This window comes from Martes martes (assembly GCF_963455335.1).
Source record: "Martes martes genome assembly, contig: SUPER_16_unloc_1, whole genome shotgun sequence".
NCBI classification, from domain to species: Eukaryota; Metazoa; Chordata; class Mammalia; order Carnivora; family Mustelidae; genus Martes; species Martes martes.
Genome location: NW_027666705.1, coordinates 208,109 through 235,809, shown reverse-complemented (window position 1 = coordinate 235,809; position 27,701 = coordinate 208,109). Strand labels below are relative to the sequence as shown.

At 48.3% G+C, this 27,701-nt stretch overlaps 1 protein-coding gene across 1 annotated transcript in view; it reads left to right on the top strand.

The window, feature by feature from the left end:
• COX10 (cytochrome c oxidase assembly factor heme A:farnesyltransferase COX10) overlaps positions 1 to 27,701 on the top strand; it is a 128,271-nt gene that overhangs the window by 81,857 nt on the left and 18,713 nt on the right. The window contains exon 5 of the mRNA XM_080831666.1: positions 6,945 to 7,015. Within this exon, the coding sequence (XP_080687792.1) occupies positions 6,945 to 7,015 (71 nt within the window). The remainder of the gene's footprint in view (positions 1 to 6,944; positions 7,016 to 27,701) is intronic.

Genomic DNA, 27,701 nt, shown 5'->3' with positions numbered 1-27,701 from the left:
TATTCCCGTATTGATTAATGCCTTTCAGACACTTAAACTAGGAATTCCTTTGCTACCATTGGCAAGTTACTTTGTAAGTATGACGTATGAAATGAAGTGATTTGGGGTTGTTAGTTTTACAGTGAGTCATAAATAATTTCACTGCTTCCGTCTGCCTAACATCGTCCTACTTTCTTCTGGTAACACAATTTTTCTTTCCTATAGAGAAGATAACATTTGCTGCTTGAGGCAGGTAGAGCATCATGGTGTCTCTCCATCAACACCCCTGCCCGCTCATAGGATAGTCTCCTCTGCGCCTAGCCATGAGGATGGTTCTGGACTTGACTTTTAGAGCTCTCAGGAAATCAGCTTTCTGCCTGGGTTGCCAGGAGCATGGGAGTCCAAGGCTGCCGGTGCCATTTTTGGTTGCGCCACGGAAAGGGCCTGTAAGCAGGAATGTGCCAGGTACATTCAAGAAATGGAAAGAGCGGGAATCATGGTGGCACATTTGACACAGAATCTAGTCATTCCTAAAAGCAGGTACTGCCCTGTTTTACGAGAGAAAGTTCCATTTCTCTTTGTGCCACTTTGAGGTGTCTTTCTACTTTTAGCAGCTCCGGGGGCCTGAGGGAGTAAAATAGAATACAGGCTCTCTGGAGGGGAAGAAGCCAGAGGGAGCATATGACTGATTGGAGGGAAGATGGTGAGGTAGGGCAGCTGAGTACAAAGGAAGAAGTTTAAAATGAAAAGAGGTCCAAGGGGTGCCTGGGTGGCTCAGTGGGTTGAGCCTCTGCCTTCGGCTCAGGTCATGATCTCGGGGTCCTAGGATCGAGCCCCGCATCGGGCTCTCTGCTCAGTAGGGAGCCTGCTTCCCCCCCTCTCTCTGCCTGCCTCTCTGCCTACTTGTGATCTCTGTCTGTCAAATAAATAAATGAAATCTTTAAAAAAAAAAAAAAAGAAAGAAAGAAAGAAAAAGAAAAAACAAAACAGTTCCAAAAGACTACTAGAGTTTAACGAGGAAGGAGACTGAAAACCTTGTTTTGAAAATGAGCATAAATGGAAAGTAAGTTGTTTGCTAGAGGAAAAAGCAAAGTATTACTCCCTTCTGCATAATACATTGTTCTACGTTTGAAATATTTTCCAGTCTTCATGTATCAGGCCATTGGAGGCAAGAGGTTCAGTCCCATACAGGGTTGACGGGAAACTGCGAAGGGCCAAGAGGTGACTCGACCCCAGGAGTCCCTGTTGGGTCTCTCCCCCACTTCCCTTTATCCTAATCCATGGCCACAAACAACCGAAAGGAAGGGAGGACGTATTTTCCCTGGCTTTGGTTTGTAAAATGCGAGGAAAGATTCTTAGCGGCCCAGTTCGAATCAGATACCCGCTCAGTAAGCCAACCGCTGTGTCCAGGTGTGGATGCTGGGTTATACGGCCATTTGAGACCCAGTGATCCGAGCCTTCCAAAGGCAGGTGAGACATTAGCCTGGCCCCCGAGAGAACCAGTGTTGGCCTGAGCAGCTGTCCAGACTGTGTTCACTACAGTGTATATCACTTCTGTCAGTATTCCAAGTAGTCAGGGCATATGGAAAAGGGGAACAGCGGAGTGGTATATTGAAAGGGTTGGCAATACTGGATTTGTATTTGGTTTTAACACAAGTTGCAAGAGTTTCACTTCACTGTTCAGAAGTCGTTGGAGCCAACCGAAATGATTAGAACATTATGAAAAACTTACAAAGCACAGGAAACGTAACGTGAGTAGATTAAGCCAGCTGGATGTTCTACGGCCTCTAAATTTCTCATCTGACTATCCTACACTTTGTTTTGGAAATACGCTTTAAATAACTGAAAGGCATTGTAAACCTAACTGAAAAGCATTGTAGAAAATGCATGAAAAATGGAATAAAGTGGCATAATGAGCTCTGGTCCCTTGGGGCTAGGAAGGATTGTTGAGCGCTCACTGAAGGGAACCATCGGTCTTGGTTCACATGGTCCCCATGGTCTTTCTACCCAGCAGTTACCGTCCTGCTAAATGTAAGCCCTCGTGGAAGTCAGATGCTCCTGCCACATTCTGGCATGCTCCTGCTGGATTGCATGTTTGTGCTGGTTCTAGACCTCGGTTCCCATTTGTGGATGGCAGATCTGCCAGAAACGTCGACAAGCGAGTATCCTTTCTTCATCCAGATGAAATCACTCCTACTGTTCCTGAACTAAGACTTGAAAACTGCCAAAATAGTTATTTATGTAAGAGTTTCTGTGTTCCATTAGATAGCACCTTACCAGCGTTTGAATAACATGGTTTGTAATTGGAGTCCTCATTACTCCTGTGAAATTAAATTAATAGGTTATGAAGGAAAGATTATCTCAAATACCTATAGAATGTGTTTGAATGTCGGGGTTAGGGAGGGAATTTAAACAGACAGAACATTCTAATTACATGTAACTTGAACGAGTTCAATAAAGAATATAGACTTTCGGGGGCAAAGAATTCTTTAACACATATAAATCATTGGAAAATGAATGTAATACAATCTACAGATGTACGTATTCATTTGCCCTGATGGTTCATTGAATAAATTTCTTGTGCCTATTTGCATAGCTCTCTTTAACATTAAGAGTTATAAATGCACTTATAAAATAAAAGAGTTATAAATGCAGACGCCTGGGTGGCTCAGTCAGTTGGAGTCTGCTTTCAGCTCAGGTCATGATCCCAGGGTCCTGGGATCAGGTCCCACATCCGGGTCCTTGCTCAGCAGGGAGCCTGCTTCTCCCTCTGTCTACGGCTCCCCCGGCTTGTGCTCGCTCTCCTCTGTCTCTGACAAATAAGTAAGTGAATAAAAATCTTTTTTAAAAAAAGGAATTATAAATGCATGTGTCTCAGGAAACCTGTCACTCAGAACTTCAGATAAGATGAGCATATTAAAAAGTCAAACTCTTTTAAATAGTGACTCTCTTGACAGTAACAGAGAAGAAGCCTGTATTGAGGTTTGGTCAGAGTGCAGGGGAAGGGAGGGAAAAGGGAATGGGAAGAAATCAGAGAGGGAGATGAACCATGAGAGACCCTGGACTCCGGGAAACAAACTGAGGGTTACAGAAGGAAGCAGGGTGGGGAGACAGGACAACCAGATGATGGGTACTAAGAAGGGCACTTGTTGGGGCGCCTGGGTGGCTCAGTGGGTTAAAGCCTCTGCCTTCGGCTCAGGTCATGATCTCAGCGTCCTGGGATCAAGCCCCGCATCGGGCTCTCTGCTCAGTAGGGAACCTGGTTCCTCCTCTCTGTCTGCCTGCCTCTCTGCCTACTTATGTTCTCTGTCTGTCAAGTAAATAAATAAATAAATCTTTAAAAAAAAAAAAAAAAGAAGGGCACTTGTTGTGATGAGCACTGGGTGTCATACACAAGTAATGAATCGTTGAATGCTACATTGAAAACTAACTATGGGGGCACCTGGGTGGCTCCGTGGGTTAAAGCCTCTGCCTTCGGCTCGGGTCATGATGCCAGGGTCCTGGGATTGAGCCCCATGTCGGGCTCTCTGCTCAGCGGGGAGCCTGCTTCCCTTCCTCTCTCTCTCTGCCTACTTGTGATCTCTATCTGTCAAATAAATAAACAAAAATCTTTAAAAAAAAAAAAACTAACTATGGCTAACTAAATATGATAAAACTAAACATGATAAAAAATTTTTAATAAAAATAAATTTAAAAATTAAAATGCAATTATGATAGAATTAAAATTAAAAAAAAAAAAGAATGTCAGAACCACTGTGAGTGATATAAGGGTTGTATTATGGGGAATCAAGCCCATGCAGTCCTGGGAGAGAAGCTGTCTGGTGCTGGGCGGAGATAAGCAGGACTGTCAGGAAAGTAGGGGTAGGGAGCCACCTGAGATCCGCAAGGCTGAGCTGAAACTCATCGGAACAAACGGGAACACATGTCCATCTCTCGCTGCTTCCAAGCCCGCAACTTGGATGACACAGGTACCCCTCCGAAGAGCGGGTGCATTTCTCTGTGCAGCAGCGCACAGCCTTGGCCCGGTCTGATTGAGAGGTGGACGAGCTCCAGGACTGGCTGCAGCCCAGGGAGCTGGCAGAAGCTGCAGCCGTGGTGCTCCTCCAGGCCACCAGGGCGGCCGGCAGACCCTCGGCTGTGGAGTTGAGCACAGCCGGGACTTCAGCTCCACCTCCCAAGCCCAGGGCCAGCTCTGTGGCTCCCCTAAACGTCCAGCTGTGCAGGCACGGGAGTGTGGGGCAGGCTAGCTTCCGGTTAGCTGAGTTGGCACAGCACAGACCCAACAGGCATCACGGTTCGTCCCTTGTCAGCTTAGCTAGCGCTCAGACATGCTTCTGGGTCAAAGTTTGCTTGCAAAGAAGGTGATCGCAAAATTGAGTTTATGCCAATGAAATGATCCCTCTTACAACCCAACATCCACTAATCCAAAATTCACCAGCCCCTTTCTGCGTCTTTGGGTGATGTTCCTTCCTCTTCAAGCTGGGTCACAGTCCCCCTTGATGTTGTGCAGCCTAAATTCTGAGACACGAGATGAAATACTGTTTAGCATACATTCAGTGCTAAGAGAATGGGAGAGGGGGGAATAAAAACTTTATATACACAAATACGATCATATGAAAATAAAAGTATTTGGCTTCCTTGTTTCTGCCCCTAGTCAGAGGGCCACAACTGGTATTTGTAACGACCTTTTCCTGCCAGCCATTGCATATTCCCTTTGTCCTTGGCGAACCCCTCAGACGGTTGTAGTTCCTTGCCACCAAGATGACCCAGCACTGAGTTCTGGAAGGGTCTGGAAGTGGAGCTCTTAGACGTTGCTAGTAGGAACGTAAATGGCAGGTCCCCTTTGTGAAACTGTGTGCACTTGAAAAGGCCCTTGGGCTAGAGGGTGAAGCAGGATGTTGATTTCTCTCCCATCTCCACGGCCACAGCCTTGTTAGGCCCTCACCCTCTGTCACCTGGGCCATTTCAGCCAAAACCGTCCTCCAAGTGGCAGTCCTCGTGACCTGCCCAAGATGCATCTCCTACGTGTTAGCGTGGCGTGTGGAGGTCTCCACGATCTGGCGCTTCCCCTGCCTCCGGAGCGTCGTCCGCAGCCGTCCCGCGACACTGATGGTAATAGTTAAACAAGTCATTATTAAGTACCTGGTCCGTGCCAAGCACGGCGCTGTGTATCAGTACGTTATTGATTCTCACATTAACCTTGCAAGTTGCGTGTTACTACCCCTCATCTCACAGACGAGGAAACCGGCTCTGAGACAGTATCCCATAGCCACTCGTCATTGGCAAAGCTGAAATGTCACCGCCCTCTCTCCCTGCAAAGCCTGGGAGGCCAGGTTAACTCTGGGCTATCCTGAACTCTTCCTAGCTACTCGAGCATATCATGAAATTTCTGCTGCCCCCCCCCCACCCCGTGCCTTTCTTTGTATGTTTCCTCTTGCGTCTAGACTGCTCTTTGCTTCCCTCCAGTCCCCTTAAAGCATCTGACTCCTGCTGAGTTTTGAAGCCTGTTCAAGAGGACTTGAAGGATGTGTGCCCTGCCCTGCCTGCCTCCCAGGCTGGTTCAGCGCCCGTGTTAGCACGGCTCTCTCTTCCACTGTACTGTGCACATTATCTTAATCATCTGTATCCTGGTCTTTCCGTTAGATTATAGGTCGGCAGACATTTTTCAGTAAATGGCCAGAGAGTTAATATCTTAGGTCTTGTGGGCTATGCTCTCTCTGTTGCAACTACCTGACCCAGCCTCTGGGGTGTGAGGGCAGCCATAGCAAGACGGACGGCGACTGTGGATGAGCTCCCACACAGCTCTACTAACGGACACTGAAACCTGACTCTCCTATCATTTGCACATGTCACAGAATATTCTTCTGCTTTGGATATTTTTTTTTCAGTCATTTAGAAAAAAAAAATTATCGTCTTGTGAGCCATACCGAAGCAGGTGCAGGCAGCTGGACGTGACCCATGAGCTTGCCGACCCCTGCGTTATAGTATGAATTTCTGGAAAGCGGAGCCAGAACTTCATTGTCAGGGTCACCATACCAGCCAGATTAGGCTGCTTTGAGAGCAAGAAGGGTTGCTGTTAGTGATGCTGGGATCACAGGCATAAAGGGGGGAGCCTCCCTGGGCAGAGAGGGGTGGTGACGCCAGTCACAGTGTCGCCTTATTGGCTGTGTACCGTTTCATGTGGGGTCCTCATTACCTCAGCCCTGGTTCTTGACTTTAGTGGCCCATTTCCACTGGTTGGTTCACAGGCTTGGGGATGTGTACGAGGTTCTGAAATCATCTAAAGCGTGAAAACTTAACTCCTGCAACAGTTAGCTTCCTCTGAAGGAAGCAGCTGTATATTTAACTCATTTTCAGAGTGGATCAAAGTGAAACCATGCATATTCTGGACAATTAAAGCTTATAATTTTTTAAGATTGTATTTATTTGAGGGACGCCTGGGTGGCGCATTCAGTTGGGCGTCTGCTTTCGGCTCAGGTCGTGATCCTAGGGTCCTGGGATGGAGCCCTGCATCAGGCTCCCTGCTCAGCGGGGAATCTGCTTTTCTCTCTCACTCTCCCTGCTTGTGCTCTCTCTGTCTCTCTCAAATAAATAAAATTTTAAAAAATTTATTTATTTGAGACAGAGAGCAAGCCTGAGTGAGACGAGAGGCAGAGGGAGAAGCAGGCTTCCTGCTGAGCCGGGAGCCCAACGGGGGGCTGGGTCTCGGGACCCTGACTCGGGATCATGACTTGAGCTGAAGGCAGATGCTTAACTGGCTGAGCAACCCAGGTGCCCCCTTTTGCATAAAAATTTTAAATATGTCTCCCCCCGAGAATTTTCCTCCAAGTACCAAGAATATAAGTCTGTATGATCAAAATTAAAATGACATTTACTGTGGACAAAAGTATAGAACTGAAGCAGAAGAGGAGAATTGTTTCATGTTATAGTTAACGTCTTCTCTCTTTTGTTCAATCTCTTTGCAGTTTTTCGAGGTGCCGTTTGATTCAAACATGAATAGGACAAAGAACAGACCTCTGGTTCGTGGACAGATCAGGTAAAATCGTGAATAGAAGTCTCATGCGCCTTCTAGAACATTCCTTTGCTCGTTCATCCTGAATCATGTCCCAGTCTTTTGCCTTGAGTTGTGAGGTAAAAATAACACCCCTCCCCAAGGGGCGCGTTGATTTGGGTGCATAGTACTTTTCAACTCTCCCCAAAATGTACTACAGAGCCCTCAAAATGGATCTAAGATTTGCCGTTCTGTTGTGGGAGTAACTCATGCTGTGAATTTCTTTATGAAATTCCATTTTGAAACGCGGACTTGTTTCACTTGTAGTGGCTGAGGATGAAAACACTCCATTAACACAAATGATTTCAGACAAATCCATACAGGGTCTCGGAACAAAGATCTGTCTAAAGCCTTACCTTTTCAGACAAACTGATAATGCTGTTATCTGCCGAGGAAAGCACTACCCCCATTACTCTCCTTTCTACCAAATTCAATTAAGTAGAACTAAAAGGCATATAAATATTTTAATATCACTAATGGTTAATAATTAAACATTTTACTTCCTGGAGACCTTGAAACTGGCATTTAAATTTTTTTTTTTTTTTCAAATCCAGTGGACATCGTAAGCCAAGAAGAATAAAAAAAACAAATGGTTTTACTGACAATTCTAAATCAGCGAATCTTCTCCTGTTTCCACAGGCAGTGCCCTCATGGAGCTTTAAATATATCGGGGTAACTTGTGGATCAAGTAGTCAACACATATTCAGTAAAACCATAAAGGAAACAAATGCAGGTACAGCCAGAAGTCTATGTAAAGATGATTTTTAATATTAGCTGTTGGGAGCCTTTCGGTTCTTCAGTGAATTTAAAATACCATTATATCGCAAAGAGCAAAGAAAACACAGAAGAACAGAAATCTCATAGCCACTGATAACTCAATTTCCTTTTTTGAGATATAAGTAAAGGCATCTGCTGCATTTGCATTTAAAGTGTCCGAAGTGCTTTTATCTGGGTTGTTCTAGAAGAGCAAATGCAAGCTCTGGGACCCATCTCAAAAGCTAGAAGCCGCCCGTGCCGCTGGTCAGATCACAGGGACGTGCTTAGGTCCTCCTGCAGGGAAATCACGCTTTCCCCGAGAACCAGGGGAATGTGGGACAAGCCCAGCAAGTGGCCTTCAGGTATCTAATGACGATCAGATAAAGGCCTGCCACTGTCCACATCTCCTCTTACTCTGCCCAGTGTGGTCCTGTACCCACAAAAGCCACGTGGACCCATGCATCCAGGGAGGGGCGCACATGGCCTTGACGGTTGGCATTGGCAATGCCCGTCCTTCACAGGAGAGAGGCTGGCGCACAATTATTAGTCTTGTTAAACCGGTACCGTCATCTTTTGTTTGCAAGATGACCTGGGCAGAATCTCATCTACGGTAATAAACCTTAATTGCTACCTAAAGAAGCCTCTGAAAGGGCAAGTGATAGGGCCGAAAAGAGGACTCCAACTTAGGTGAAGCGCTGGGATGTATTTTATGAAACAGGTCCAAGGAGCCGTTCTGAGTCTGGGGAGAAGAAATCTTGCCCTGAGAATCATAGTTTTAAAACTGGGGACTTTATATCCCGCCACGTAGGGTTTATTATAACCTAGTAAATGACTAACTACTACGCAGATCTAGTGGGTGGCTGTTGGGAGGTATAGACAGTCTTCCAGACCACCCATTAGCATCCATTTCTCAGCTTTGCTGGTTCTGACATTCATAATGGCCCTTAGGCATTTAAGTGTAAAGCCCAGCCAGTTTATTTTGAAATTCTCTGTTTGGTATTCCCTGCCCCATATGACTCGGGCTGACCTGCCTTATTGAATCTATCCCACTTCACAGACTTTGCAGTTGGGCGTGTGAAGTGTCGGTTCCCGACATCATTGATGGGTCTGGGAAGGAAATCCTGGGACATGTTTGCTGATGACAGCTGTTTCTGTCTTAGTACCTAGCTTAGCCTTTCTCCATTCTGAAGAAATGCTACGAGCATTTACGGGAAAATATATATATTGCGTTAATTTTTTTTAAGTAATTGCAGTTTATTTTGAAAATTTTTACTGGCGTAAATAAAATTATGTTCTAAGGAGTTAAAGAAATAGGCTTAAGGAAAGAAACATATGCCTGGACTAGTTGTTCTGGTTTTGGGTTTTTTTTTTTTGGAGAACCTGGAAAATCAGTACAGTTGTGCACACTTGTGGCTGCCGTTCTCTGAACTTTTCGTCGTTTCTTCCAGAAAAACATGGCAGGGTAGGTGGGCACTGAACACTTTATGGCACTGACCCAGGAGATAGTGCATTTTCGCTTGTTTAATTTAGTCTTTATTCCCAAAGGTATTGTAAGACTGTGTTTTAGCAAAGCAGAGAAATGTGTAAAGAAAGTCAGGGTTACAGAAAATAGAATACAGGATAAGTGGTAAGAGAAGCAAAGTGTCTCCAGTTCACATACTTGATAAGGTTGAACTGTGGATTTCATTCTGCATTCCCGATGATATCACAGCTCTACCATAAAGGTAAGCGCTGCATGCCTTATTGATACTTAATTCCCTCGCAGCACCGTAAGATAGATGGTGTCGAATGCCCCCAGTACGCAGGGGATCCAAATAATACAAAGAAGTAGCAGAATAATACAAAGAAATTTGGCCTACTCCATTGGACTCCCTGCCCCGAGTCCCTAACGGCTACACGTAACTGTCTCTGAAAGTGTCTTCATCCTTGAGAAGAAAACACCACTCTAGGGAGACCCAACTTCTGTCTCTCCATTCTTAAAAAATACGACAGGACACTTGGTGATGATCTTAGAAGAGTGTCCTGTGTGACATCCATGGAGGAGGCAACTCTTTTTCTGAGGCATCTCTCCGTGCAAGACCGGGGGCGGGGGGGGGGGGGAGATCCTGAAGATGAGCTCCGGCTGAGAACCGCTTAGAGTGAATGACCTTGAAGCAGGTTGGGTGGAAGAAGATCATGGCCGGACATGTTGGCCCAAGGAGCATCTCTGACAGTTCACCTTGATCCAGGGATGAAAGATTTATTTATCTTTCTTTATTTGAGAGAGAAAGAGTAAGAGAGCAGGGGAAGAAGGAAAGGGAACAAGAAGATCCCAGGCAGACGCGCTGCTCAGTGTGGAGCCTGACGCGGGGCTCGATCCCAGGACCCTGAGACCATGACCTGAGCGAAACCAAGAGTCGGACGCGCAGCTGACCAAGCCACTCAGGTGCCCCTGCTCCAGGGGTTAAACCGAGCCCATGAAAGAGAGGAGAGAGGGTGACGGTCTCAGCTGTGTGTCAGGCAGTGTGGGGAGTGTCCTCCGCCACAGGACACGATTGTACAGGGGGCTAGAGGTGGAGTGGCCGTTGGTCCTGGTTTGCCCAGGACAGTGCTGGTTCCCAACAGGATTGCTGATGGCATCCCACTGTCGCTCTCAGTAACGTCCAGGCTGAATGACGATTCTGTGTCACCTGGTAGAACGGGATTCCCTTATTTTTTAAGTCTACTTCCTATAAATTCCAATTGCTTTTTTTTTTTTTGGCTAGAGGAGGAAAAAAACCCACTTAACTGGAACGTATGTTCTAAATCAGTTTATAGGTACCCACCATACCACATACCCCTCCAAATAGCTTTTTCTTTTCTTTTTTTTTTTTTTTTAAGATTTTATTTATTTATTTGACAGACAGAGATCACAAGTAGGCAGAGACGCAGGTGGAGAGAAAGGGAGAAGCAAGCTCCCTGCTGAGCAGAGAGCCCGACTCAGGGCTTGATCCCAGAACCCTGGGATCATGACCTGAGCTGAAGGCAGAGGCCTAACCCACTGAGCCACTCAGGCGCCCCACAGCATGGACATTTCTGACAAAAATGTCACAGTTCTGAATGACTTGTCAGGAGGGAGTTGGGCTTAGAGCTCCCTTTTGATTCTCTGGCAGAGAACAGAGCGTAGACTTCACATCACACCTCCGGAATTCCCACAATGGGCGGGTCAACTCACCCAAGGAGTCAAATCCACAAGTCACGTAATGAAAGTTAATGTCAAGAGAAGTTAATCTTCCCATTGGAAAGTCAGATCCAGTGTGATCCAAGTTTTAACTTGGTGACTGGAGAACATTAACCAGCAATTTTTCAAAAAAATCTGTATAATAGAAGGCATTTCCGTCTTCACATGTTTTTCATATGGTCAAGAGTCTAGTGAAAAATGGTACCTAACAGACTCAAAGCTTAGGCAAGTCACTGGATCAACCTTTCCCCACCACCTCCCCCTCCCCTAGGATTGCCGTTCCAACCTTGCAGCATCGCCGTGCAGGTGGTAATAAGATCCATAAAATCATGCAAATACATGTGCATTGTTGGGAAGAAGGTTTAAAACTCAAGAAAAAAAAAGGAGTCATTTGTAGAAATTTCACCTCTTTCCAAAACTTGCTTTAAAATATAAATATTCCCCAAAGAATAAATAAATAAAATAAAATAGAAATATTCCAATACTTATCAGGCAATAACATAAAGAAGAAATTTAGATTAGTTTCCAGGGTTAGGGAGAAAGAAGCAAAACACTGGGACAGGGAGAGAACTCAGAAAGTGGCAGGTGTACGTGTTTCCGTGGCGGTGCCAGTGTTGGTACGCCTACCCAGCGGTGCCATTTCCGAATCCTTCCTTCTTGCTTACCACCGTCAGCACACGTTTGTAAGAGAAGGTCGTCCCAGGAGAGGAGTGTGCCGGTTGCCAGGGTTACTAAGAGGTGGATGACCGGCTCTCCATTCTCTTAGGACGGCATCGAGGAGGCGAGCGTGTAAGGACACGAAATGTTGCCGTGCGTTCAGTTTACTCCGTAAATGTACCTCTGAAGGCACCTGCCAGCCAAGCTCCGTGCCGGACCCGGGGGTGCCGTGGTCAGCGCGGCAGGAGGGACATGCCGGGGGATGGGGCAGCACAAAGAGGAGAACCCGACCCAGACGGCGGAGGTCCGGGGTGGACTCTCAGGGAAGGGGTGAGGTCTTGAGGCCGAGAACCAGAGGATGGGCACGAGCTGACCCAGCCTGTTCTTTTCCAAGTTCTTTCCGTTCCTGCCTGCTCTGGCCGCACCTTCTTTGGTGGTCGCTAGCCTCCTTCTGCTCTCATTCTTTCTTGGCAGACACTGCACTCTGCACTGTCTATACCTCTGGCCCAGACTGCTCCTCTGGGTGGAGACCCTGTGAACGTCTCTTTTGGGGTGCTTCCAGAGCCATCGCAGCCTCCGGAAGTGTGTATCCCAGGACATCACTGCCTCTCCCACGCTGGCTCACATTCCAGAGTCCGGCGCCTGTAGGTCACTCTAGACTTTCCGTCCCGCCCCCTTCATCCGACCGTGGGCGAGACTGTCTTTCCAGCGCCCAGCAGCACCCTGGAGTCTGCCCTCTCGCCCCACCGCGCTGGGCGGAGCATCCCCGGCTCGCCCCGCGCCTTAGAACCGCGCCCCGGCTGGTCTCCAGCCGCTCTTTCCGGCTGTCTTTGGCACCTTCCCCTTCAACGATCCCACCCGTTTCTGCCTTAAAACCTCTGGGCGTGGGCACCTGGGTGGCTCAGTGGGTTAAGCCTCTGCCTTCGGCTCAGGTCATGATCCCGGAGTCCTGGGATCGAGCCCCGCATCGGGCTCTCTGCTCAGCGGGGAGCCTGCTTCCCCTTCTCTCTGCCTGCCTCTCTGTCTACTTGTGATCTCTGTCAGATAAATAAATAAAATCTTTAAAAAACAAAACAAACAAACAAAAACAACACCTTTGGGAGTCTTCTAAATAGATTTAAGAGGAAATACTTGTTTTCAGTGCTTTACTGCGTCCTACAAGGCCTTTTGGGGTCTGAGCCTTACCGGCCCTCGCAGCCTCACCCCCTCGCGACGTTCATCTCTACTCACTCACCCCTTTGTGTTCGGTGGTGCCGGACCGAACCGCTGCTGGTGTCATCTGTGTCACCAGGTGTGCGGACCCTCCCCTTCCGGGCCGGTGGGCGTGGCGCCGGGCGCTCCTTCCGGGGAAGGCGCGGCCCCTCCCACGCTGCCGGGGTGGGGGTTAGACGCCCCGTCGCGGAGCCCCGGCTGCTCCGCGGTGGTGCCGCCGCTGCCGCACCTGGTGGTAGCACGTGGCTTGCGGTTTCCTCCGCCGCCTGCTCTGCTACGTCACGTGTGTTCTTCCGAGACGAGGGCCGGGTCCTCCGCCTGTGCGCCCGCAGCACCCGCGATCACTGACGTGAAGCCACTTCCCGGGTGCCTGCCCTGTGCCCGGCACTGTTGTTAGTGCCGCGATCCCGGAGGGAACAAGCGGACAAGAATCCCTCGCGTCACGGAGCCTGCCTTCCGGCCATCAGAGCTGGCAGATCGCGGACGCTTACTGAGGGATGGGGGCACCGACGGGTGGACGGACGGATGGGGGCACCGACGGATGGACGGACGGATGGACAGACGTTACAGCCGTAGAAGCGACCTCCCAAGTGCGGGAAGTACAGAAGCGAAGACTCTGAGTCAGAAATACCTGGCACAGGGCATCAGGGGGACGAGGAGGCTCGATCAGCCGGTGAGCAGGGAGCATGAGCGAGGGTGGGGTGGGCTGCAGGCCGTGACCGGTGAACCAAGTTCGGATGGGATAGGCGGAGAGTGGAGTGGGGGTCCCAGGAGGCGAGATGAGCGTGTAAAGGTGCCGGGAAGGGAGCGCAGAGTATGTGTCTAAGGACAAAAATAAATGACGCGGCCAGACTCCGAGGGAAGGATTGGAAGGAGCGTAGTGAGGAAGCAAAGCCAGGAAGGAGGCTGAGAAAACGAGAAAACGTGCCTGCCACACCGGGTTGCGAGGGCTGTTCTGTAGGGATGGGACCGTGCTGTGTGTTGTGCTGGGGCTCCTGAGCGCTAGACATGGAAAAGAAACAACAGGCCCATGTCTTGGGAAGGAAGAAATGAACTCTTCCTTCTGGACACCGTGAGGGTCTACATGGAAAATGCAAATGAGTCTACAAAAAAGCTACGAGAGGGGCGCCTGGGTGGCTCAGTGGGTTAAAGCCTCTGCTTTCGGCTCGAGTCATGATCCCAGCGTCCTGGGATCGAGTCCCGGATCGGGCTCCCTGCTCAGCTGGGAGCCTGCTTCCTCATCTCTCTCTGCCTGCCTCTCTGCCTACTTGTGCTGTCTGTCAAATAGATGAATAAAATATTTAAAACAAAAAACAAAAAAGCTACGAGAACGAGTGAGTGAATATCGCAGGGGGACGAGATGCCAGGTCAGGACACAGAATCCGGCTGCAGAAAGCTGGGCAAAGAGCTCGTCCATGAAACAAAAAAGCACAAACCGTAGATGAAGTAATTTTTAAATTAGATGCACCAAAATAAAAATTTCTGCTCTCCCAGAAACACTTCTGAAAATGACCAGACCAGCCGCATAGTAGGAGAAAATATTTGCAAAGCATGGAGCTCGTGAGTGTCTTGTGTCCAGAATATATACAGAATCCCTAAAACCCACTCATAAGAAAACAACCCAATTAAAACATGGACAAAACATTCACTCTTCTAAAGAAGACATACAGGATCCCTGGGTGGCTCAGTCGGTTAAGCGTCTGCCTTTTGCTGTCAGGATCCCAGGGTCCTGGGATCAAGTCCCGTGTTGGACTCCCTGCTTAGTGGGGCGTCTGCTTCTCCCTCTCCCTCTCTTCATGCTCTCTCTCAAGTAAAATCTTTTTAAAGATTTTGTTTATTTGTTTGACAGAGAAAAATCACAAGTAGGCAGAAAGGCAGGCAGAGAGAGAGAGATAGAAGCAGGCTCCCCGCTGAGCAAAGAGCGTGATGCTGGGATCGATCCCAGGACCCTGAGATCATGACCTGAGCCGAAGGCAGTGGCTTAACCCACTGAGCCACCCAGGCGCCCCTCAAGTAAAATCTTTTTAAAAATAAAAAATAAAATTAAAAAAATAAAGAAGACATACAGATACCAGATAAACACAAGAGGTTTCAACATCACTGGTCATTAGGGGAAATGCAAATGAAAACCACAGTGAGTCAGTTAAGCCTCTGCCTTCAGCTCGGGTCATGATCCCAGAGTGCTGGAATTGGGTCCAATGTCAGGCTCCCTGCTCAGCGGGGAGTCTGCTTCTCTGCCTCTCCCCTGACTGGTGCTTTCTCTCTCTCTCTCTAGTAAATAAATAAAATCTTAAAAAGAAAAAAAAAAAGAAAAGAAAAGAAAACCACAATGAGACACCACTACACACCTATGAAAACAGTTAACATTTTTAAAATAATAATACCAAGTGCTGGCAAGGATGTGGAAAGACTGGCATCCTCCTGGGTTTCTGGCATGAATACAAAGGGGTACAGTTACTTTTTGTAAAACAGTTTGGCAGATTCCTATAAAGCGAAACAAGATTTGCCATATAACCTCATTCCGACATGTCTCTGGAAACACATGTCCATAGACATGTGTCCCGAGACCTGTACATGAATATTTGTAACAGTTTGATTCATGATCACTGAAAGCGTCATAACTGTCCCTCAGCTGGTGAACGTGTGTACGTACAAGGACGTGGACACAGTTCCAAAGCACTGTCAGTGAAGGATACCAGAGGTTACATACTGTACGATTCCACGCTTATGACATTTTGGAAAGCCAAAACTTGAGGGACAGAAATCAGATCAATGGTGACCAGGAATTGGGGAGGAGAAAAGGGGATTGGGTACAGAGGAGCATAAAGGAACTTTGTGAGGGGACAGAAATATTCTATATCTTGATCGTGGCAATGCTTAAAAAATTGTACGTCTTTTTCAGAAGTCAGAACTAACCATACGCCTGAAACGTGTGAATTTTACTGTGTGCAGAACGGCTGGATTTTTGGGGCACTTGGTTTTTCTCTGGGGCCCGTATTGATGTAGACTGCAGAGCATAAGAATTTGGGGTCACCCTGCCTGGTGAAGCAGGTGGGGAATCTAGATTTTGAGTCTAGGCGTGGTAGTAAACTGCTGTATCCTCTTCTGGAAAATGGGGAGACCACCCTTTCCTCGTAGTGTTGGATGAGAATGCGACCCTTCTAAAGCAGACAGCGAATGACTGTGCGGTCGTTGCCGTGGTGGTTACGACTTTCCGACAACGATGTGCTGAGCACCTCTGGGTGTTAAGCTCCGGCTAAGTGCTTGGATATGGCTGACATGACCCAGTTCCTGCCCTTGTTACCGTCCGGTGGGGGAGGTAGAAAGTAAAGCGTGAACAAACAAATTTTGTTTATTTATTTTTATTATTTTTTTGTGGGGGGGGACACATAAATATTAAGAGGTCACTCTCGGTGGCCATCAGTTGTGCCACGAAAATAAACAGGTAATACAGAGCAATTGGTGGAGACCCTTTGAGAAAGGGAAGTAGAAGGACAGTGTTCCTGATGGGGTGACAGATGCGTTGAGACCCGAGGGGGAAAGAGGCAGAGAGTGGCAGGTGCGAAGCCCAGGCAGTCAGGGTGGACCAGACACGGAGGAGTGGAGTGCTAGGGGATGCGGTTGGAAGTGCAGCATACTGAGAAGTCTGGCTTGAACCTGTGGGCAGTGGGACGCTGGGAATGCGTCCTAACAATGGGATCGCCACGATCGCCTTTATGTGTTTAAAAGAACTTCAGAATGTCCCAGAGCGTCCCAGGAGTGAGCGGAGGCCAGGTACGGGCCCAGGGGAGTGGATGACAGCGTGGGCCGGGGCGGTCACGGCGGAGGTCACGTTCGCTGTCGCTCCATTCAGCACGTGGCTGGCCGCCGTTGCCATCAAGTTCACTTGAATCGTGTCTGCTTCTCAAAGCCTTTCCGTCTTAGTGCCTCCATAAAATGCCAAGTCTGTATATCGAAGGTATCGCTCACTGTTAATAAAAGAAAGACTGTCTTCCTTATCAGCTGTTGGGAAAATACGGTTTTTCGTAGTGGATGGAAAGATGACTTTTTTTTTTTTTTTTTTTTTTAATATTAAGGTGATGTGTTTAAGTCCATCAGCTCTTGCAGGCCCACGAGAAGTGCTTGCTCACTCTGACTGTTCTAGAGAACGCTGTGGCCTCCATAGTAATTGCAGGTGATTCATAGAAACATCTTTCTGCAGCTTCTGTTTACCAAATGCAATTCCTGTGGAAACATTTGACCCCATGGCTCTCTGTGCTTTTTACTTCCGCCCTGGGGCCTTTGTGGCAGAATTACCTATCAGAGTCTTTAATGGCTTGGGGGCCACTTGACGAATCTGAGCACATTGTAGCTCACGTCCCTTAGGAAGCGTCCCAGATGCTCGTGGCTAAACGCGGAGTCCTGGTGCCTTTGGCTAGCTGGAGAGCTCCGGCATCTCCGTTTGCATCCAAGGATGCCTGGAGACCATGGCTCTGGAGGGTCCCGGTGGCACCTCACCCCAGAGTTTATCCTCCATCAACTTGGAGCCAACTGCCTCTGTTCCCCTGAGGCTGAGTGTCACCACAGACTTGTCACAGCCTCAGCGATCCACAGCTCCGGTATCTGGGGACATGTGTTGGTAAGGAACTTGTGGCAGGAAAAACCAGGAAGCGTGATGCCTCTGAGCCTCCTGTCTCCCTTCCACCCCCTTCCATGTCATGGGGGTCCTGCACCTGGAGCTCCTTCCACTCCCCGAAGCTGCCTGGCTGCCTGCAACGTTGGTCCTCATTGGAGAAAACGGATCTGGTCGTTTGAGGGCGGCCGAGGTGCGGGGTCAGAGGAGGAGCGGAGGTTAGAAGGAGATGTCCCCCGTCGTCCTTCCTAAGATGCACGTCAGTCCTGCGTAGGAGGACCAAGTATTTTTGCATAGCAGGTAATAGCTGCCGGAAGCTGACACCTGGTTTTGGTGGTTGCTGGGGGCCCCAGAGGCCCCTGGGACCCTGTTTCTACCTGTGGTCCCCAAGCTCGAAGACCTAGCTCGCCTGAGAGCAGGTGTTGCTTCCAACTTCATTTTCCTCTTGGCACCTTGGCTCTTCCGATCCCACTTTCGCCTGAACGGACTCAGCATCAAAATGGCAGCCTCAGCCTTAGCCCCCGGGTCCTGGAGGAGTCCTATGCTCCGGTCCCAGAGCCTTGTGAGAGGAAACAGGATTGTCCCAGCTTGGGCCAGATGAGTCATCCCAGGTCCAGTCCCCTGGAAGCAAGGGACGGGATGCAGGGGGGGCCCTAAGTGTGGGGCTCAGGGTGGGAGCGGGGACTCACACGGAGGACCTCAGGCTCCTTCTTCCGCTGAACTTGAGCTTGCTCTTGGCCAGATGTGAGTCTCAGGCACTCATTCTGCTTTGTCGCTTTCTAGCTGTGATGCCCCCCACCCACCCCGTGTACGCACTTCATGTCAGATTCTTTCCGTGTTTTGCCTCACCTGCAGAGAGGTACGCATCCTTCCTCACCGTCCTCCGTGTGCTTGGCAGCTGCTCAGTGGGAGTGTTCCCCGGTTCTGTCAAAGCCAGAGTTTTCTGTTCGAGGTTCTCTTTTAGGGTCTGTTCAGGTTCCACTTCTGCTTTAGGTTCTCTTTGTTTTCGGAGAAGACAGAGGGTTGCAGGCACCTTTAATCCCCCATGTTTACCCATTTTGAGCTCCCTCAGACTTAAATATCTAATGTATCCTAAACACATATTTTTTTGTTAAGTAATAACCTTTTTCCTGGTCTGTCCTAACTAAAATGAATCATTCTTAAGAACGCCAAGATCTAGCGTTTCTTCTGTGTATTTTAGAATTAAATAATTCCTTTGTCCAATTCATTAAGAATTTATTGATTACCAATAATGCTACCACCACTGGCAGTTCTGTTTTTATAATGCTCAAAAGGCTTATAATCTGGGTGAAGAAACTAGCCAGATGCATACAACGCTTTGCAGGCAGCCGTCCAATACGCACTGAGTGAAACGAGGGAATCGGGCAAACAAGAAGGGCTCTGGGAGGTCAGGAAAAAGGAGGGCCGGGTAAGGATAGCCTGGGCAACGAAGGAGCTCCCTGAACTCGGGCCTGGGCCAGGCCTCTTTCCTTGTCATTTTGAAACACGTGTGTATTCTGATGACCTCTCCTGGAATTAGTCATTTTCCTGCGTGGTGATGCCGACAGGGAAATAATGCATGTCCACATTCGTCTTTCCAGCGGATTGGATCGGACGAGAGTGATCCGTGACTGGGAAGCTGTAGGTGTGGGCTGCCGGCTGGAGAGAGAGAAGGCTAAGAGCAGCCTGAAAGGTTATTGAGACAGGACAAATGAAAACACTTGGGTTCGGGCTTGGTCAGTACCTGCTGTTTAAATCAATGACGAGCGTGGAGTTTTCGAAGTGAAATGAATGGATTGTTTAGTTGGCATTATTAACTTAAAGAGCGGGGTTTAGCTTAAGCATTATAGGGATTTACAGGAGACATTTTTCAAATTTACTGAAGGTTTTACCAGTAAGCACTTAAGCAAATGTAAACATTTTGCGGGCTGCAGGGGAGCCGTGACTGTCATTCATCACCCAGGCCCGCTGGTCCCGCAGATGAGTACCCAGACCCGGCGAACGCCCCGTAGAAGTTTCTGAGGATTGTTATGATTAGTCTCTGGGTGCATATATCCTGCAAATGTAGTAAGAACGTAAACATTTTATAAGAATAGAAATCTTTTTTTTTTTTTTTTTTTAGTGTTAGCCAGTCGTTTGAAGTGGCAGGAGGAACATATTTGGTCTCAACTTGAGAATCGTGGTGCTAAGGTAGAGACTCGTGTCCTAAAAATCATTCCCCATGACGAACCACACAGGCTGGAAACAGAAAGGTTTTATACACATCATCGTGCTCCGCCGTGGCAGTGGGCGGACGAGGGGAGCCCTGGTGTTTCCTGGAAGTGAATTTTCCTCTCTCCCATTGTCAGAAGGAAGAAGAAAGCATTTACAGTTATTTTGAAGCGTCGCGAGTTGCGAACATTTTCTCGGCAGCCGTCCCTGGGATGGGGGGTTCTTTAGTTCCCATGTCTTATCTTATAACCAGAAAGCATTCAGATGTTCTCATAAATAAAAATATGAAGTGTTAACAGTCACATCCTCGTAGCCCAGTTAATCCCTTGTGCCCACCTGAGCCATAAGTCCTAGGAGCCAACACCTTGTATGAATCACCTGGAGTCAGCGAGTCTCACATCCTCTCGCTTTCCCTCTCTCTTCTCAGATGAGACGAGGTAGAAAGATCTGGCACGATGGAACGCCATTCCCGTTGACCGGTGGTTCGCAGGGGGTGGTCTGAAGGTGGTGTTTGTTCCCTCTCGTGCGTGGCCTGTGAAGATCTGTCTCAGCCAATGTCTGGGACGCACTGGCCTTGGATATGGGGAACAGAAAGATGAACAGTCAGAGCGCAGGCACCAGAGCAGTTCGAATGTGGTGGGATGGGCAGGAAGGGCAGCAGCTCTGTCCGGGGAAGGACTGAGACGGCTGTGAGAGCCAAGGCCGTGCAGACCGCCCGAGGGGCAGGAAGGAGAGCCGGCTACGGGGACGCATGCTTGGAGGACTTGTCTGGATGCAGAGGCTGAGTCTCAGAAGCTGGGAAATGACCACATGAGACTGAAGAAAGTACGAGAGGGCTCAGCTCTAGGGCCGTGGAGCCGTCTGTACTCCATAGCGGAGACCTTTAACCTGGGCCTCTGAGGGCTGAACGGCAGCCAACAAGCCAGATCCTGAAGAGACATTTTTTTGTTTGGCCTATTGTACATTTCTGCTCTGGCCAACACTGAAAAATAGAAAAGCCCAGGTTTCCAGGCTTTTTTGCACTTTCCCACGTGGTCTCTGCCAGTCAGACCTGAGGACCAGTTCCCACTGTTCATCACCACTTTTATTTCTTCAGGGAGGTCCCATTTGCTCCTTTACTTTGCCAGCCTGATCCCTGTGACACGTCCCGGCGTCTGCAGACACTACCCTCAACCACAGACTCTGGTCCTGGACCACAGGCTCCGGTCCTGGACCACAGGTTCCAGGCCTGGACCATAGGCTCTGGGCCTGAACCACAGGCTCCGGGCCTGGACCACAGGCTCAGGTCCTGGACCACAGGCTCTGGGCCTGAACCATAGGATCTGGTCCTGGACCACAGACTCCGGTCCAGGACCACAGGATCCAGTCCTGGCCCATAGGCTCCAGGCCTGGGCCACAGGCTCCGGGTCCTGGACCACAGGCTCTGGGCCTGGACCAGAGGCTCTGGGCCTGGACCACAGGCTCTGGGCCTGGACCACAGGCTCTGGGCCTGGACCACAGGATCCGGTCCTGGACCACAGGCTCTGGTCCTGGACCACAGGCTCCAGGCCTGGACCAGAGGCTCTGGGCCTGGACCACAGGCTCCGGGCCTGGACCACAGGATCCGGTCCTGGACCACAGGCTCTAGGCCTGGACCACAGGCTCCAGGCCTGGACCACAGGCTCAGGTCCTGGACCACAGGCTCTGGGCCTGGACCATAGGCTCTGGGCCTGAACCTCAGGCTCCAGGCCTGGCCCACAGGCTCTGGGCCTGGGCCACAGGATCCAGTCCTGGCCCACAGGCTCCGGGCCTGAGCCACAGGCTTCCGTCCTGGACCACAGCCTCTGGGCCTGGACCACAGGCTCTGGGCCTGGACCACAGGATCCGGTCCTGGACCACAGGCTCTGGGCCTGGACCACAGGCTCAGGTCCTGGACCACAGGATCCGGTTCTGGACCACAGGCTCCGGTCCCAGGCTCTGCCGGCAGTGGAGTCACCTGCACTCTCGTCTGCGGTGGCACGTGCCTCCAGGTACTCTCCAGAGCTACAGGATGGGTAGTATTATTCCCTAGCCTCGCTTCTTATAAACTGTGTTTTATTAACGCTTTCCAAAGACTCCTTAAAATTCTGTGACCCTCACTTTACGGAGGTGAACAAAGCCGCTTTTCGAAACGGAATCCTATAAATTAAAAAGGGGCGGGGGTAGGGAGGTTAAACCATCTGGCTCAACCAAGGAAAAGGAAAAATATGGGGGTGTTACGGGTGCTGGGGGTCGTGGAGGAGTTCAGGAGTTTGAGAAATACACTGAGACAGGACCCCCTACGCTAGAAACTTGGTTTCCACGGACGGAATGAAACTACAGGAATCTCTTCTTGAAAATCGCAGTCTTTGTGCAGTTTATCCTTGATTTAGGCTGAGTGGAGGTAGCATAACTCAGGAATCCCCATTTGCTTTTTCCTTGAAGTAGAGGTCACATCGCATCTCAGAGGTCAACAGTAAGGCTTATCTTCACTCCCCCCACCCTGCCTGTCTTGCTTATCTCCCTCCTACGTTAGTAAGATTCCTGCAGCTGGTTTTGGAAACTCATTCAGCTCAGACCTGCTTTGTTTTCTTCCTTGGGAGGAAAAAAAACACGTTTCTTAATAATAATGCCTCAGCCCCACTCCTGAATACAGTCATGCCAAACATTCGTGCTTATTCTTGAATTTCTCTTAAATACTTTTTCTAAGATTTATTTATTTATTTATTTATTTGAGAGAGAGAGAGTGTGTGTGTGTGTGCACGCAGGGGGGCCAGAAGGTGGAGGGAAAGGAAGAGAGAGAACCTCAAGCAGACTCCCCAGAGGCTATCATGGGGCTTAGTCCCATGACCCTGAGATCGTGACCTGAGCCAAATTCAAGTCAGACGCTCAACTGACTGAGCCACCCAGGTGCCCTTAAAAATGTTTTTAAATTTAATTTTTAGGCAGGTTACCATCATTTTATACGTAATTGATAGCTTTTCCCAAACTGCTGTAATTAATTTTTTTTTAAAGATTTATTTATTTGACAGAGAGAGATCACAAGTTGGCAGAGAGGCAGGCAGAGAGAGAGGAGGAAGCAGGCTCCCCGCCAAGCAGAAAGCCCGATGCGGGACCTGATCCCAGGACCCTGAGATCACGACCCGAGCCGAAGGCAGAGGCCCAACCCACTGAGCCACCCAGACGCCCAGTTTTCTTTTAAGATATGTTTTGTGTCCATGTTTTCTTCACCTGTTCCTTAAATTCTGAATTTTCATCAGTCCTCATGGTGTCTGTAACGTGAATCTTGCTCAGAAATAGAGAATTCCGGAATAAGATGCTGGGGAGACATTTTCAAAACAGTTACCTGTAGAGACTTACCCCCAGAAACTCAGGTCAGAGCTCAAATGTGGGATTTATACAGGAAATTAAAGCTAAATTGGCTTGGTATGATTAAGCTTTGGGGTTTTCTTTTGTCTTTTAAAGAAGGAGATTTTATTTTGTAATTTAAAAACCATTTATTCTGGAAGAATGATCAAGAAGTATGAAATTAATTTTTATGTAAACCAATTACCTACAGAGCTGCTTAAGTATAAAACCTTCTTGACTTAACGAAATGTTTCACGGACCTCTCTGACACATATCTTAGAAAGAACACATCTCTCCAGCAAGCTATTGCAAAGTCAAGTAATTTAAATTATGCTTATTAAGTGTGGTAAATAGTCATCAAATTAAAGCTTGCATATTTTTCCCTCATTTGTTCCCAGTTTCTACAGAAAATTCCACTTCAATACAGCCACTAAGGATTGGGGTCCAGTAAACAAAGAAATACAGTATTTTAAAGGAAGAATAAATAATTCATAGAAATGTACGCACAGATTCTCCTACCGTAGTCTGTTGTTTCTTTTCGGAAGTAGCCTTGGGCAGGAGAGGCAGAAGGAGAAGGCCCCCCATGCATTGATGCTCAGTAGAAAGATATCTCAATTTGAAATGTAATTCAGTTTTGGATATGAGTTTGGAAATAAATCATCATTCACCTCTCGGCATGAGCCATGAACCTATTTGCCTGTGTGAATGAATATGAAAAAATCGTTTTAGTTCAATGACTACATCCTTTTTCTGCCACCATCCTACCTCCCCCCCCCCACCCCCGGTCCTGTTTTCGGTCTTCATCCCTTTATTCCCTTTTATTGAAAATTAGAAATTGTTTGCAGTACCACCACACCCCATTCATACGCTTTGCTGAGCTTTCCCGTGTCAGTTACCTCTGGTGACAACCGTTCACAGAGCTACGGATCTCTTCTTCTTCATAAAGGCCATGACTGTGTTGCAAGTACGCAAGAACACCAACATTTGAAGGGGAAAAAAAAATGTTTTCCGTGTGATCCATTTAGTGTTTCCTGATGCTGGTTTATTTGATCTTTAATTTTTATAATTTGATACAATGGAGTTCGATTCTTAAAGTTATTGAAAATAAAAATAGCATGACTAGATTAAATCAGGGTGCATGGGGCCGAGAGGCGGAGGGATGTACCTGCAGTTCCTCACTGAGTTGAAAAGCTAGGATGCTGTCCTGTGTTCTTTCCGCTTAGAATATGTCAGGAGACACATACAAAAAGACGGGGAGGGGGGATGCGCCTGGGTGGCTCAGTGGGTTAAAGCCTCTGCCTTCGGCTCGGGTCATGGTCCCAGGGTCCTGGGATCGAGCCCCGCATCGGGCTCTCCACTCGGCGGGGAGCCTATTTCCTCCTCTCTTATCTGCCTGCCTCTCTGCCTACTTGTGATCTCTGTCTGTCGAATAAATAAATAAATAAAATCTTTAAAGGAAAAAAAAAAAGAGCGGGAAATGGGCGACCTATCCAGGCCAGCTGCAGTCAGTCCCGGAGGCAGGGTGGAGAAGGAGGCCTTTAGGTTCAGCCTTGGTCCCTCGGCTTGGCCAGATGTAGACCAGATGGGACCAGCACTGCACTGGTAATGGCAGAGCGGCGGGTCTCAGGCTTTGGCAAGCCTCCGGGTCACCTGGATCCCTAACAGATCCCTAGGTGATGCTGATACCAGGGTGGGTCTGGGGACCACACTCGGACAGAACCCCAGGCCCCACCAGGGAGAGTTAGCTCGGTGCAGGGAATCCCAAGGAAGCCTGCCTGGCCTTTCTTCCCGTTTTGCTTCTGGAAATCAGGCCTCAGAACAGCACGTCAATGGAAGCCACCTGCTAAGGATGTAGATGATAAGAGGAGCAAAAGGACTAATAGGAAAAAATGTTTAAGAAAAAAATGTAAGCAAAACTTTAAATAGTAAATGATAAAAAGGGAAATAACTGGGTAGAGTCTCTCTCTCTCTCTCTTTTTCTCTCTCTCCAGGTTTGGGATACTTTCCAAGAACCATCCAGAAGTGGGAGAGAACAGATGGGTAGATGGGTTGGTTTTATTTTTGTTTTTTTTTTTTGATCAGGGGCTGAGCACTATGATTAGGAGGAAGAGTATATTGAGTTGTTGACCTAAAATAACAAGAAGTCAATCTTCAACAAAATTAGCCTTCAAGTCTTGGAGATGTAGCCCGGGCTTTTATGTGTCCTAAGGCAGAAAATCATAGTTGTGTTTAACCGAGATGGGCAAGGAACACACTTAACGAATCCTTTTCTGCACCAGAAATAGATCTCTTTATTAAGACGACTGAATTTAAGCCACTTTAATACCACCATGATTGTTAAAGATTGCATTTCAAATCAGACTTTAAAAAATAGCCGGGAGGCCACTTGGGACACAGTGTTTTCATCCCAGAACCATCACTGTTGAGAGTGCCCTTCCTGCCGGCAGTGCTGGCCTGGCTCGCCATTCTTTTCTTCGAAAAATGCCTAACACCAACTTCTCCCGTGAGGGGAGCCAAGGCTTGTCTGTCTTTGCTGGTCCTCCATGGCAGACTGAGGGGTCCTTGTCAAAAGCACGTCTGATCATTTTCTCCCCGTGTTGAAAAAGCAGAGAAAACTTTTTTGACCCTGCATTTGCCCAAAGGCGATGTGCAGACAGATGTCTCAGCGAGGCCCTCCTCCGCCCCTTGTGCTGGGCCCCCTGCCTGAGACACACTCCCTCCCATCCTTCCAGGCCCTCTCCCGCCCACCCAGCGCTTCTTGCTAGAATCCTTCGATGCCTACCCCCAATACCCGCATGCCGTCCATTAGTGGTCCCAGAGTGACAATACGCTTAACTGTCTCACTTCATCTAAGTGCCCCCAGGACAAAGACCGTGGCTGTCTTGCTCCCCACCTTATATGCTCTGTCCATGGTTCGTTGTGTGTTTTTTTTTCTTTTTTTAATATAATGCTTCCCACTGTTTTCATCTCAGGAAATGCAATAGGAAATTGGGCTATTTCTACAACGGAGTAAACCGAAGGAGCTTTTAAAGATTTTATTTTATTTTATGTTATTTTATTTATTTGACAGAGAGAGATCACAAGTAGGCAGAGAGGCAGGCAGATAAGAGAGGGGGAAGCAGGCTCCCCGCCGAGAGCCCGATGGGGGGGGGCTCAATCCCAGGACCCGGAGATCATGACCTGAGCCGAAGGCAGCGGCTTAGTCCACTGAGCCACCCAGGCGCCCCCGAAGGAGCTTTTAAACCCATAGGAAGTGGCTCCCAGCGGAAGGCAACAGCCTAAAGACTCCAGTCCCCTCCGAGCCTCAGCAGACCCAAGAAATCAGAGTCAGTAAACCGTATTACAGCAGCATGCCCCCACATATCAGTTGGATTAAATAAGCGAGCCAACAAATAAATCCGAGTGTAGATCCTATTTCCAAGTTACTTTATCTGTATAGTTGACCCTTGAATGACCCAAGTTGGAACTGTGCAGTCCACATATGTGCAGATTTTTTTTTTCCAGTAAATCTCTTAGAAAAATTTTTGGGGATCTGCGACAATTTGAAAAAAACAGACAAACTGCATAGCACAGAAATTTCAAAAAAGTTTAAACGGTATGTCATGAATGCGGACGTATATGTAGACACTAGTCTACTTTGTCATATAGTATCATAAATATACACAAATCTATTATAAAAAGTTAAAATGTATCAAAACTTATACACAGAAATGTTTGCAGCGTGCCCGTGGTGCTGTTTGAGTGGAGAGAAAAGTAAACAAACGTAAAAGATGCAGAATCGAATCATAACCGGGTAAAATTAACATCATAATTTCGTAACCGCCTCCTGTTGCCCTTGTAGTGAGCTCACGTGTCACGAGCATCCGCTTAAAATGCCACGTGTGATGCTGATCATCTCTGCACGAGCAGTTCGTGTCTCCAGGAAATTGCGTATCATAGTACAAAGGAGTCTCTCGAGGTTCTTACTATCAGTAGTTAAGTTTGGGGGGAGTCAAAAGTTACACGTGCATTTTCTCTTTTTTTATTTTTATTTGTTTTTAGAGAGAGAGTGTGCACGGGTGGTGGGGGGAGGGGCAGAGGGAGAGAGAATCTCAAGCAGGTCCACACCCACCATGGAGCCCAACTCGGGGCTCGATCTCACAACCCTAAGATCATGACCTGGGCCAAAATCAAGAGTCAGACCCTTGACCCACTGAGCCACCCAGGTGCCCCCAGATTTTCAGCTGTACACTGGGGTCAGCACCCCATCCCTCTCACTGTCTAAAGGTGATCTGAGTCTCGGCTTCTCATCTGCGAAATGGGAATAATCCTGTCCAAATGAACATGTTTTCCTTTGAGGAGGCGCCTGCGTGGCTCAGTGGGTTAAAGCCTCTGCCTTCAGCTGGGGTCATGATCCCAGGGTCCTGGGATCGAGCTCCACATCGGGCTCTCTGCTCAGCGGGGAGCCTGCTTCCTCCTCTCTCCATCCTTCTGCCTGCCTCTCTGCCTACTTGTGATCTCTGTCTGTCAAATAAATAAATAAAATCTTTAAAAAAAAAAAACATGTTTTACTTTGTTATGTTTTGTTTTTAACACCTTACCCAGTGTTGATACGGTTTCTAGAAATAGGCTTTCTCATGAACTGCTGGTGGGAGGGTCAGCTAGTCCAAACCCTCCGGGGGGTATAGTATAGACTGGCT